This window comes from Peromyscus leucopus, chromosome 9 (genome assembly GCF_004664715.2).
Source record: "Peromyscus leucopus breed LL Stock chromosome 9, UCI_PerLeu_2.1, whole genome shotgun sequence".
Taxonomy (NCBI): Eukaryota; Metazoa; Chordata; class Mammalia; order Rodentia; family Cricetidae; genus Peromyscus; species Peromyscus leucopus.
In genome coordinates, this window is record NC_051070.1 from 68766237 (window position 1) to 68778562 (window position 12326).

At 55.6% G+C, this 12326-nt stretch overlaps 1 protein-coding gene across 2 annotated transcripts in view; it reads left to right on the forward strand.

Moving 5' to 3' along the window:
- Zfhx2 (zinc finger homeobox 2) overlaps positions 1-7023 on the forward strand; it is a 31773-nt gene extending 24750 nt beyond the window's left edge. For both annotated transcript variants that reach the window (XM_028892268.2, XM_037208525.1), the window contains 4 exons: positions 624-824; positions 1275-1401; positions 1544-5047; positions 5233-7023. In XM_028892268.2, coding sequence (XP_028748101.1) covers positions 624-824; positions 1275-1401; positions 1544-5047; positions 5233-6203 — 4803 coding nt within the window. In that variant the 3' untranslated portion in view covers positions 6204-7023. The remainder of the gene's footprint in view (positions 1-623; positions 825-1274; positions 1402-1543; positions 5048-5232) is intronic.
- Positions 7024-12326: the final 5303 nt, after the last annotated feature.

Below are 12326 nucleotides of genomic sequence, written 5' to 3' on the forward strand. Positions count from 1 at the left end.
AGTTCGAGGCCAGCCTGGTCTACAGAGTGAGCTCCAGGACAGACAGGACTGCACAGAGAAACCCTGTCCCGAAAAACAAAAAAGAAAGCAAACAACAAACAGAAGTAGTGAAAGGGAAGGAGAATGGGGAGCAGCAGAGCCGGCTTCAGGGGCAGACAGCTCGGACCCTCTGTAGATATTCAGGGACCTGGAAGAAGCAAACTAGGCTGGGGTAAGGGACCTCTGGGTCCGGAAACTGTCCAGAAGAAAGGATGTACTTCACAGAAAAGACGGGCCGTGGGCTATGGGTAAGAGCCAGATTCAGGGCAGAGGCTGGTACAGGGCCCTCTGTCGGCTGGAAGACTGACGAGGGGGTCAGAGATGGGGAAGACGCACCACGTGGAGGGAGGGGGGCTGGCAAAGAAGGAAGTCGGAACAGCACCCTAGGCGAGCGAGCGAGGCCTTGGTCCTAGTCCAGTGGAGTTGCCAGCTTCCAGGACTGGTTGGGAGCTGGGTGGGCCAGGGTGCCTTCCTGTCCGAGTCTCCCAAATCTGGAGACCGGGACAGTGTTGCACTGAATCCTAGAGGCAGTGATCCACCTCTTCCCTGACTCCTCCTCCTCCACCCCCGCTGTGTGTTCCCAGGTATACTGCTGTCCATACTGCAGCTTCCTGAGCCCAGAGTCTGACCAGGTGAGGGTCCATACACTCTCCCAGCATGCCGTGCAGCCCAAGTACAGGTGCCCACTCTGCCAGGAGCAGCTGGTGGGCCGGCCTGCCCTGCACTTCCACCTCAGCCACCTTCACAACGTGGTGCCCGAGTGCGTTGAGAAGCTGCTGCTTGTGGTGAGTGCCGGCTGAGGGAAAACGGTCTCACAGTCCTGTCAGGGCAGCGTGGGAAGACAGGGAGAGGCAACAATACCCAGGCCAGTGGTGTGCTGGGGGTGGAAGGTGAGGAAAACAGCATTCTAGAGAGATTTTAAAGTTGGTGTGGAAGCTCTCAGCGAGAAGCTTGCCTAGTTTCCTCCACTCCTAGACAAGACAACCGTGCATTCCTCTCGCTTCCACTAACCCATGAAAAGAGTTGTGAATAGCAGAACCAGGTAGTCTTGAGGGAAGATACTTTTAGCCTGGGGAAGGGGGTCAGGGCAGCTGCCTACCCGGTCCCTCATCCAAAGAAAAGCATCAAGTCATTGGGAGGTTTGTCTAGACAGGAGAGTAGATCCCGGGGAAAGGGTCAGGAATAGCGTAGGCCAGTGAATAGTGCTGAGGCCACTAGGATCTCCTGCATTCTAGGCCACCACCGTAGAGATGACCTTCGCAACCAAAATGCTACCTGGACCCACACCAACCCCTGTGGAGGATGGCCTAGAACGCCCCACTCCTGGACCAGAGCCCCCTGCCAGCAGAGACCAGGTAGCAGGTAAGGAAGGGTACAGTGTACCTCCCAGAATGGCCGAAGAGGGGATCAAAGAGTTTCGAAGGCAGCCGACATCAAGTCAGGGGCTTTGGATGTTGAGTGGCTGGAGCTCGGCTTGAACACAGTTCTTCTCTGTCTCCTGTAGAAAGCTCTAACCTGACTCCAGAGGCCAGCCCAGATCCTCCTCCTCCTCCTCCTGAGCCTCCCCTGGCAGCAGCCGAGGGCCCAGAGAAGCCCTCGGGAAGTCCTGATCAGCCCTCTTCTCCAGTCCCGTCTCCGCTCCCTCAGCTTGATGCCCAAGTCGAAGAAGTGGCTCCGCCCCCCGCCATGGCTGAGGAGGAGGAGGGAGCCATGGGGGAGGCGCGCTCCGCAGAGCCATCGCCAGCTGACTCTCGCCACCCTCTAACCTATCGGAAGACCACCAACTTCGCCCTGGACAAATTCCTGGACCCTGCCCGTCCCTACAAGTGTACTGTGTGTAAGGAGTCCTTCACCCAGAAGAACATCCTCCTGGTTCATTATAATTCCGTCTCCCACCTCCACAAGATGAAGAAGGCTGCCATTGACCCCTCGTGCCCTGCCCGAGGGGAGTCGGGCATCCCGCCACCCACCACCGCTACGTCGGACAAGCCCTTCAAGTGCACGGTCTGCCGAGTGTCCTACAACCAGAGCTCCACCCTGGAGATCCACATGCGGTCCGTTCTGCACCAGACTCGCTCCAGGGGGGCCAAGGCTGATGCCAAGGCTGAAGGATCGGAGCGCAGCCAAGACGAGCTCAAGGAAGGCGAGCTCGAGGGCGGCGAGGTGCTCCCTGAGAAGAAAGGCCCTGAGCCCGGGGGCTTCATGTCTGGACTGCCCTTCCTGTCTCCACCACCCCCTCCCTTGGACCTGCACCGGTTCCCGGCCCCCCTCTTCACCCCACCCGTGCTGCCCCCCTTCCCTCTGGTTCCGGAATCGCTGCTTAAGCTCCAGCAGCAGCAGCTGCTCCTGCCCTTCTACCTCCATGACCTCAAAGTGGGGCCCAAGCTGGCCCTGGCTAGTCCTGCGCCCATGCTGCCCCTCCCAGCTGCCACCCCGCCTCCTCTCCCCGCACCCCCCAAGGCTGAGCTGGCTGAGCAGGAATGGGAGCGGCCCCTCATCGCTGAAGAGGGGGGCGAAGCCGGGCCCTCCTCACCGCCCCACGCGTCGCCCAATGAGGCTGCCCGCACGGCCGCCAAGGCCCTTCTAGAAAACTTCGGCTTTGAGTTAGTGATTCAGTACAACGAGGGGAAGCAGGCAGTGCCCCCGCCCCCAACGCCGCCTCCCCCGGAGTCTCTGGGCGGCGGAGACAAGCTGGCCTGCGGGGCCTGCGGGAAACTCTTCTCCAACATGCTGATCCTCAAGACGCACGAGGAGCATGTTCACCGCCGCTTCCTGCCCTTTGAGGCTCTGAGTCGTTACGCTGCTCAGTTTCGAAAGAGCTATGACAGCCTGTACCCGCCCCCCGCAGAGCCCCCCAAGCCTCCGGATGGGTCCCTGGAGTCACCTCCCCAGCTGGGCCCGCCTTTCATGGTTCCAGAGCCCGAAGTAGGAGGGATCCCCACGTCATCGGAGGAGCGAAGTCTGGCAGGAGCGCACTGGGCCCCGGAGGAAGAGGAAGGCTCCAGGGGCAGCCTTCCTCCCACGACGGTGCCCACCGGCCGCCGGTTCTCCAGGACCAAGTTCACCGAGTTCCAGACCCAGGCGCTGCAGTCTTTCTTTGAGACCAGCGCCTACCCCAAGGATGGAGAGGTGGAGCGGCTCGCCAGTCTCTTGGGTCTGGCCAGTCGCGTGGTGGTGGTGTGGTTCCAGAATGCCCGCCAGAAAGCCCGCAAAAATGCCTGTGAGGGTGGGCCGGTGGCGGCCGGAGGGAGCGCCGGGGTGCACTCGGGCTGCAGGCGCTGCCACGCCACCTTCGCCTGCGTTTTCGAGTTAGTTCGGCACCTCAAGAAGTGCTATGATGACCAGCCTCCTGAGGAGGAGGAGGCCGAGGCAGGGGAGGAGGACGAGGAGGTGGAGGAAGAAGAGGTGGAGGAGCGGAACCCCGACCCCGCCGACGGGCGTGGTGGCCCGTCACCCGAACACGCAGGCGGGGAGGACCTGCACCAAGCAGAGCCGACGACGAGGCCGGAGGGCAAAGAGTCTGAAGGGAAGGCGTCCCCACCACCTCCCGCCCACACCTGTGAGCAGTGTGCCGTTTCCTTCCCCAGCCAGGACCTCCTGGCCGCTCACCACAGACTCCATTTCCCACCGTCGTCGTCGTCGGCGCAGCCCAATGCTGCATCACAGCTCCTGGACCTGCCTCTGCTGGTGTTCGGGGAGCGACACCCTGGAGCATCGGGCCCCTCATCGGCGACGGGGACGCCCCTCAAGCGGAAGCACGACGATGGCAGTCTGTCTCCCACGGGCAGTGAAGCAGGGGGTGGAGGCGAGGGCGAACCCCCCAAAGACAAGCGCCTGCGCACTACCATCCTGCCCGAGCAGCTGGAGATCCTGTACCGCTGGTACATGCAGGACTCCAACCCCACGCGGAAGATGCTCGACTGCATCTCTGAGGAGGTGGGGCTCAAAAAGCGAGTAGTGCAGGTCTGGTTCCAGAACACCCGAGCCCGCGAGAGGAAAGGCCAGTTTCGAAGCACCCCTGGGGGGGTCGCTGGTCCGGCGGTGAAACCCACCGTTACGCCCACCCCAGCGCCCTTCCCCAAATTCAACCTCCTGTTGAGCAAGATAGAAGATGACACCGGGAAGGAAGCCCCAAAGAGAGAGGCCCCTGCTTTCCCCTACCCGGCAGTCACCCCTGCTGCCGGGCCTCTGCCGTTCCTACCACCCGGGAAAGAGGCCGCTGTGCCAACACCAGAGCCCCCTCCGCCCCTCCCAGCTCCCGCACTCAGTGAGGATGAAGGCCCAGAGGAACCCTCTAAAGTATCTCCAGAAAGCGAGGCTTGCAGTCCATCGGCAGGAGACCTGAGTGACTCATCTGCTTCCAGCCTGGCTGAACCAGAGTCCCCTGGGGCTGGAGGGACCAGCGGGGGACCAGGAAGTGGGACTGGGGTTCCCGATGGGATGGGGCAGCGGCGATACAGGACCCAGATGAGCAGCCTGCAGCTGAAGATCATGAAAGCCTGCTACGAAGCCTACCGCACCCCAACTATGCAGGAGTGTGAGGTGCTGGGGGAGGAAATCGGACTGCCCAAGAGAGTCATTCAGGTCTGGTTCCAAAACGCTCGTGCCAAGGAAAAGAAAGCCAAACTGCAGGGGACCGCGCCTGCAGGGAGCGGGGGCAGCAGCAGCAGCAGCAGCAGCGAGGGCACCTTGGCGGCCCAGCGCACCGACTGCCCCTACTGCGATGTCAAGTACGACTTCTACGTCTCCTGCCGGGGCCACCTCTTCTCCCGTCAGCACCTGGCCAAGCTCAAGGAGGCAGTCCGAGCCCAGCTCAAGAGTGAAAGCAAATGCTATGACTTAGCTCCGGCCCCCGAGGCCCCGCTGGCTCCCAAAGGGCCGCCCGCCACCACCCCTGCCTCTGTGCCCTTGGGGGCTTCCCCGACCCTGCCTCGCCTGGCCCCTGTCCTCTTGCCAGGCCCAGCTCTGGCCCAGCCACCACTCGGAAGCATAGCTTCTTTCAATTCAGGTGAGTTGGGGAGGCTGGGAGGAGCCCGGCCTGGAGAGAGCATCACCTCTAACTGCAAGCCCTTCTTTTCCTGGTTGACTCTCCTCTTACGGGCCGCTGGGTAGGCGGAAGGGTGTGTGCAGTAGTGGTCTGGAGCAGGGAGGTCTGTAAGGATTAATCCTTCATCATTCCTTTCGTCTTCCTAGGCCCTGCAGCCTCCTCAGGCCTCCTCGGCCTCGCCACTTCGGTCCTGCCTGCCACCCCAGTGGTCCAGACTGCTGGTCCAGGCCGCCCCTTACCTCAGAGACCCGTGTCCAACCAAACCAACAGCTCTGCTGACCCCACCCCTGGCCCAGCGACTGAGCCCCCAGGAGACAAAGTCTCTGGTGAGCGAAAGCCGGTGGCAACCCTTACCAACTCCTCCACGGATGCGCTCAAGAACCTGAAAGCACTGAAGGCCACTGTCCCCGCCCTGTTGGGGGGCCAGTTCCTGCCCTTCCCACTGCCCCCTTCAGGCGGGGCGGCTCCACCCGCCGCCGTCTTTGGCCCTCAGTTACAAGGGGCCTACTTCCAACAGCTTTACGGCATGAAGAAGGGGCTGTTCCCCATGAACCCGGTGATACCTCAGACCCTCATTGGCCTGCTCCCCAACGCCCTCCTCCAGCCACCGCCCCAAGCCCCCGAGCCTACAGCCACAGCACCCCCAAAGCCCCCCGAGCTGCCGGCTCCCCGGGAAGGGGAGAGCGGTGAGGCCGACGAGCTGCTGGCGGGCAGCGCCGGCATCTCCACCGTCGATGTCACCCACCGCTACCTGTGCCGTCAGTGCAAGATGGCATTTGACGGCGAGGCCCCCGCCGCCGCCCACCAGAGATCCTTCTGCTTCTTTGGGCGGGGTTCCGGGGGTCCCATGCCTCCCCCGCTGCGGGTGCCGGTCTGCACCTACCACTGCCTGGCCTGCGAGGTGCTGCTGAGCGGGCGCGAGGCCCTGGCCTCCCATCTGCGCTCCTCAGCCCACAGGCGCAAGGCAGCCCCACCCCCCGGAGGCCCCCCCATCACCGTCACCAACAGCGCCACTGCTGTCCCGGCCGCGGTGGCCTTTGCCAAAGAGGAAGCAAGATTACCTCACACGGACCCCAACCCCAAAACTACTACTACCTCTACACTTGTAGCTTTATAAACAGATAAACCAAGATGGGGCAAGAGAGGGCCTCAGGGTTCCCTCACCCCAACCTTCAGCTCTGCCCACCTCATGGGAGTCGGTCGATTCCCACCGGCAGTGGGCTTCACACACCCCACCTCCAGCAGAGTCCTGCCTCCTCCCCCTCCCACCGATACTCTGACCCTCATTCTCAGCCCCTTGCAGACGCACCGCCCCCCCCCCACCTTGGCATACACGTCTGCCCCGGCCCCTCGTCCTGCCCATCGATCCCACTGTAAACACACACCTTTCCCATACTATTACACTGACTGAGACAACGCCAAAAGAAAGAAAAGAAGAAGACAAAAGAAAACCCAAGACAAAAGAGGGGGTGGAAAGAATCAACTTTGCCACACACACCCCCCTCCTCCTTGCCCCTTGTCCAGAGCACAGACTGCTCACAAACTCCAAAAACCCAATTGGTTCCTAAGGTTGGAGCCTGGGATGGGCAGGGAGCCCATAAAACTAACCAAACTGGAGGCTGTCAGGGGGAGAAGCGCCCCTGTTCACTCTCCCCACTCCCCTCCCTCCTGACCCTCTCCTCACCTGATGGGACCCTTGCAGCCTGGACTCCTGGGGAAGCGGCTGCCAGGAACCCTCCTACCAACCCTCACCCCATACCCTGGAAACCGCAGTAACTTTTTCTCAAAGGCTTTAAACACAGAGATCCTCTCAGCAGCCGTGGGCCTGCCCCATGCCCTAGCCCTGCCAAGGGCAGTCCAGCCTCGGGGGATCAGCATTGCCCACCAATGGCAAATCCAAAGTTCTTTAAAAAAAAAAAAAAAACCTGAAACACACCAAATAAACAAGAGCAAGAGAGAGTGTGCACATTCACGAGAGAGAGATGGAGAGACCAGAGGAATGAAGTAAAGAAAAACATAAACTTTGAATATACAGAGAGAGAGAAAAAAAGAAAAGAAAACTCCCATCAAACAAGTGGTTTTTTCCCCCCACTTTGGTTTGGGTTTTGTTTTTGTTTTTCTGTTTGTGTCCCCCTCCCTCCCACCCCCCCACTTGAGAATTTCCTGCAGTCTGAGCGCTGATGCCTCAACGTCCTCACTGGGGCGATCCCCAGGACTGGAGGCTCTGTGGCCTTCCCCTCGCTGTGCCAAGTCCCCAACATGACTCCCGTCCCCTGAGGTGACCATGTGTCAGGACAGAAGATACATCTCATTCTCAGTGGACAGAAAGCCTTGTTCAAGAGTCTTGGCCATCCCCAGAAGGGCACAGTTGGGGGCAGTTCTGGTTTCTGAAATCAAGGCGTGGATCCCTTTTGCCTGTCCTTTTCTCTTCTCATTGACTCTTTCCTCCCCAGGGCTCCTGTGGTGTTTCTGACTGTCTGGAACCTCCTTTGCCTTTTACAGGCTCCCCTGTCCCCCCTCCACTTTCCCTCCGCCTAGTCCTCGGCCCTCTCCCTTGCCCCTCCATTAACCGGCATCTACTGGAGGTGTTGTCCAAAGTCTGCCTGTCTGTTAAGGCATAAGGACCTGTAAGAAGATGTGTAGGGAGCGGGACTGTGAACACAATCTGCTCTCCGGGGACACAACAGGAGGCCAGTGTCCTAGGAGAAGCTTCCCACACCCAATCTTACTTCCTGTGTGACCGTCGGGGTAATTTTGGCAATCCCCAAATCTAGCCCGAACGGCACAGGAGAGATTTGATAGAGGTTTTATTTTAGCAAAGAAAAGCCTGCCAATTCCCCACCTCCTCCAGCTGTTTCATCTCCCCCAGCTCCCAGCAGTCCCTCCAGGCCTCATGCATTAGTTGCCCATTGAATATTTATCTGCCCACCCTGGAACTTAGCGTTTGCAGGGTCCCCCAGCCACATACCAACAGGAAAGCAACGCTTTGTGTGCAGAAAGGGAGATGAGGGGAGAGTCAGCTTAAATCCTTAGTTCTCCATATTCTGGATCTCAAACTCCTGTGCCATTCACTTTGAAGGTTAACAAACTCCTAGCTCGAGCCAGTTCTGTTGATACCAAAAATGCCAGTCACTAGAAAATCTAGCTCGTGGTGGTCTGGTGCCTGCCGCCACTGGTCCCTGCCTCTCAGCATCTCTCACAGCCACACATACCCCCCATCCTTTTCTCTCACTTGTTGAAATTCTATGTATAAAAGTATTTTCTTAGCAGCATGTGTATGAGGAAAAAAGGGTTTTTTTGTTTTGTTTTGTTTTTTTGTTTTGTTTTTTCTTAACTCTGCTTTCTGGGAATGTGACTTGTGTATAAAAGATAAAAAGGAAGAAAGAAAAGAAAAAGAAAGAACTTTAAAAGAAAATCTTGGTAAACATCTGCCTTGGGATAATTAGAGGTGTTGTGTCATGCATTTTAGCCTGGTTAGGTTGGATTAAGTTTGAACTATGAATGGTTTTACCAAGTTACTGTAACCAGAAACTCCTCCTCCTCCTCCTCCTCCTCCTCCTCCTCCTCCTCATGCCTTCTTACTCTTGAACACAGTGACCTGGGACACACCATGTAGTCACAACAGTAGACAGAAACTGACTGAGCAACTGCCCTTTCCCAGGAACCTTGGAGCTGCTGACAGGTCAGTCAACACACTCTTTAGGGTGGAGCAGTCTGCAGTCTCTTGGGCCACACTGAGCAGCAACACTCCTGCTTCAGACAGCCGTGCACACTAGGGGACCTGGTGTCTGAAGAATCCTAGAGGTGACCATCAAGTCAGCAGGGTCTTATGGAATGACAGATGAAAGGCAGGCACAGGCACAGTAACACCTTCAAATGCTTCTGCCTGTCTGTCAAGCAGGCGTGAACTAGGACCTCATTATATGGGTCCACGTGGCTTCTTTGGGATTCCTAACATACACAACCCTAAAGAAACACCCAAATCCAGGTCCCATCTCACTCCAGGGTCACTGCTGGGAGACAGGAAGTGCAAATCACCTTGCCTGTCTTTGCTCTAAACCTCGTGAGAGGATTACAAGGTATTCAGTCCTCAACAAGGAAGAAGAAAAATCAAAGTTGGCTGGGAGAACGTGAGAGAAAGCTGAAGCCTTAGTAGCCAGATAGGGCAGATACGCAGTAGGACCTAGGGTCCTAGGGTGAACTTACAGAAGCTTGCAGAAGAAGCAAGAAAGCCAATTCTAAGCATAATAGACCCAGCTACTGCTTTCTTTCTATTACTTAGTGTCAGACAAGATCGCCAAGTTCTCATCACCCTTCTGTTTCAAGACGTTTGCTCATCTAGGCATTCATCGCTATAAAAACATTCACATATGAGACTGGCCATGGTGGTAGACACCTTTAGTCCCAGCACTCAGGAGGCAGAGGCAGACGGATCTCTGGGAGCTCAAGGCCAGCCTGGTCTACAGATAGGATTCCAGGCCAATCAGGGCTATACAGTGAGTCTCTGTCTCAAAAAAAACCAAAACTAACCATTTACATATGAATAGAAACAGAGTTCTGTGTATAGCACCCCACCAACAAAACAAATCCATTCTCAGAAGGAACAGCAGACCCCAGCCAAGAGGTCTGCAGGGAGATGAATGCACACACACACACACACACACACACACACACACACACACACACACACACACACACACACACACAGGCTTACACTTGCCTGAGAACATGCCCTGAGATAACCTTCACACCCTTAAGAAGCAGTACCTTCTAGGAATTGAAGTTGTAGGTTAGCGGAAAGGCGCTTGCCTGTAAACACTTCACATGTGCTAATTATCCTCGTGTGAATGGAGACAGAGAAAGCTCACAAATACAGCAAGTCTCAGGAAAATGTGACCAGTGTCCGCTAGTGTTGAACACAATTCACTCATGAAGGAAAGGCTGTAAATGTCTTTGGCTGAGAGAGGTAGGTGAGAGTCAAAACGTTCATATCAGCCTGAAACTGGGTGGATTGGGCTGGGACTCTGTTACAGGAAGGCCTGGTATTGGGAAGTCAGGGGACACATCTCAGAAACCAGTCAAACTAGGAGACTGAATTAGGAAGAAAGACCATGGCCACAGTGACCACCGAATAAGGGCAGTAGACCAAGCAGCAGAGCCTACAGGAGTAGAGCGTGGAAACATTACGAAACGATGAAATGAAACTCTGAGAGAGGACATTTAGGGAAGGCTAGACCAAGGTCTGTTAAGTTTGAAGAAAAGACAAACAACATTGAGAGAACACTCCTCTTGGAAGAGCCTACACCTTGTGTGGAACTAGGAATCAAATCCAGGGCCCCAGGAACATCAAGCAGGAGCTCTTCCACTAAAGCACACCCCCATTCCGCACACCGACACCCTTGCTTCTTTTTTTTAACACAGGGTCTCATGTAGCCTAAGCTAGACTTAACTCTCTGTGTAGCTCAGAATGACCTTGAACTCCGGGTCTTCTGACCTCCATGTCCTAATTGCTGGAATTACAAGCAAGCACAACTGACTCCCTTTTTCTTTTTTCTTTTTTCTTTTTTTTTAATTTTTAATAAATTCATTCTTTTGAGACGGTCTGAACTTGCTCTCTAGCTCAATCAGCTCTTAAGCTCCCGATCCTCCTGCCTCAGCCTCCTGAGCAGCGGAGGTCACAGGCCTGTGCCTGTGAAGACACTACATTTCCCAAAAGCATCGAGTGACAAAACTAGGTGACCCAATTGTGTGACCACCCTGTGACTCTCCTTGGTATAGAAGGACCCAGCTAATTCTCTAACCAAAACACAAACAGAAATTAGAGTAGATAGCATTATTCCCTGACAGGATGATATGGGTTTCTGGCAATCCCCCAGTGACAGAGGTGTCTGGCTGGAAGTTAGTGGAGAAGCGGGCTGAGTGGTTGTAAGAAGAACAGAACGAGGCTGAACCTGTCAAGGAGAGTGGGGGCAGCCTTAGCCAGCCATGCGTAGTCTGCCCGATGGCTAACACCCAGCAGTGGGTGGTCAGCTGGAGCTCACTGTTGCCCCTGCCTATAAGTCTGCGGTCCTTCTATAACAACAGCAGACCCTGCACAGCATCTTCACTGAACTTGGAGAATGCCCACACTGGCCACATCACGTCAAATGACTATCTGTAAGTTGTGCGGATTTGCCAATACTGCCGTGGGCCCAGACCTGTACACTGCTACTTCACAACCCAGGTCTCCAAAAGACAGGATCTCTCTCTCACCACAAAATCCATACAGATCTCGCAGGGACACAGAGGACTTCCAACAATGCTCCTAATCTCATGGTTCTCAATGGGAAGACTTTAGAAACACGTGGCAGCTAGCAATCAGAACTGAGAGGAAAAGGAAGTGGGACTTGGACTTTGAAAGTGTTATCAAGGTGTGTGTGTGTGTGTGCGTGTGTGTGTGTGTGTGTGTGTGTGTGTGTGTGTGTCTTCTGTGATAACTACTGCCAACTGCAATCACTGCTCTAACAAGTGACATGTCCTAAGTGGACCTCACAATCCCCCCATTTACCAGCTACCCTCACTCAGCATAAACGTACATACACCCCACACCATATATATCATTGGTTTGACGTGAAAGGTGTTTTATCAAGATAAAACAGATACAAAGACAAGGAAAGTTCCAATGAGACCGACCGCCCTCCAAGAAGAATGCCATCTCGCGGAACAATCTGTCCCAAAGTTTGTCCACCTACATCATGGTTACCTGAGTGTTAGTTTAAAATACATCCTAAGATAAGTCTAGGGGTACAAGCCTGTAATGCTGGCTTTGAGAGTGGCTGGAGCAGGAGGTTCACATATTCAAGATAGCCTGGACTAGAGTTCGTTCAAGGCCAGCCTTGAACTTAGCAAGACCCCATCTCAAAATAAAAAGCAAAAAGGGTACGTAACTCAATGATAGAGTGTTTGCTTATCATGCACAAGTCCTGGGTTCAATTCCCAGTACCACAAATAATGATTAAATGTATTTCTGAGCCGCGGTGCTCACCAAGTGAATCAGAAACTCCTGCTGAAATGATCTATGCTGTTGGCTAAGAGCTGCTGTCCTAGAGAGCTCAGCCTCACATGTACATCTGTGACCTGTCCCAGCTCTCCAGTCCCCAGAACAACTCTGCTGCACCAGAGGCTCCCACACAGTGACTAGCATCACTTCAGGCTCTCCCCCCCCCCCTTTAGTGCCAGGGATTGAACCCAAGACCTCGCA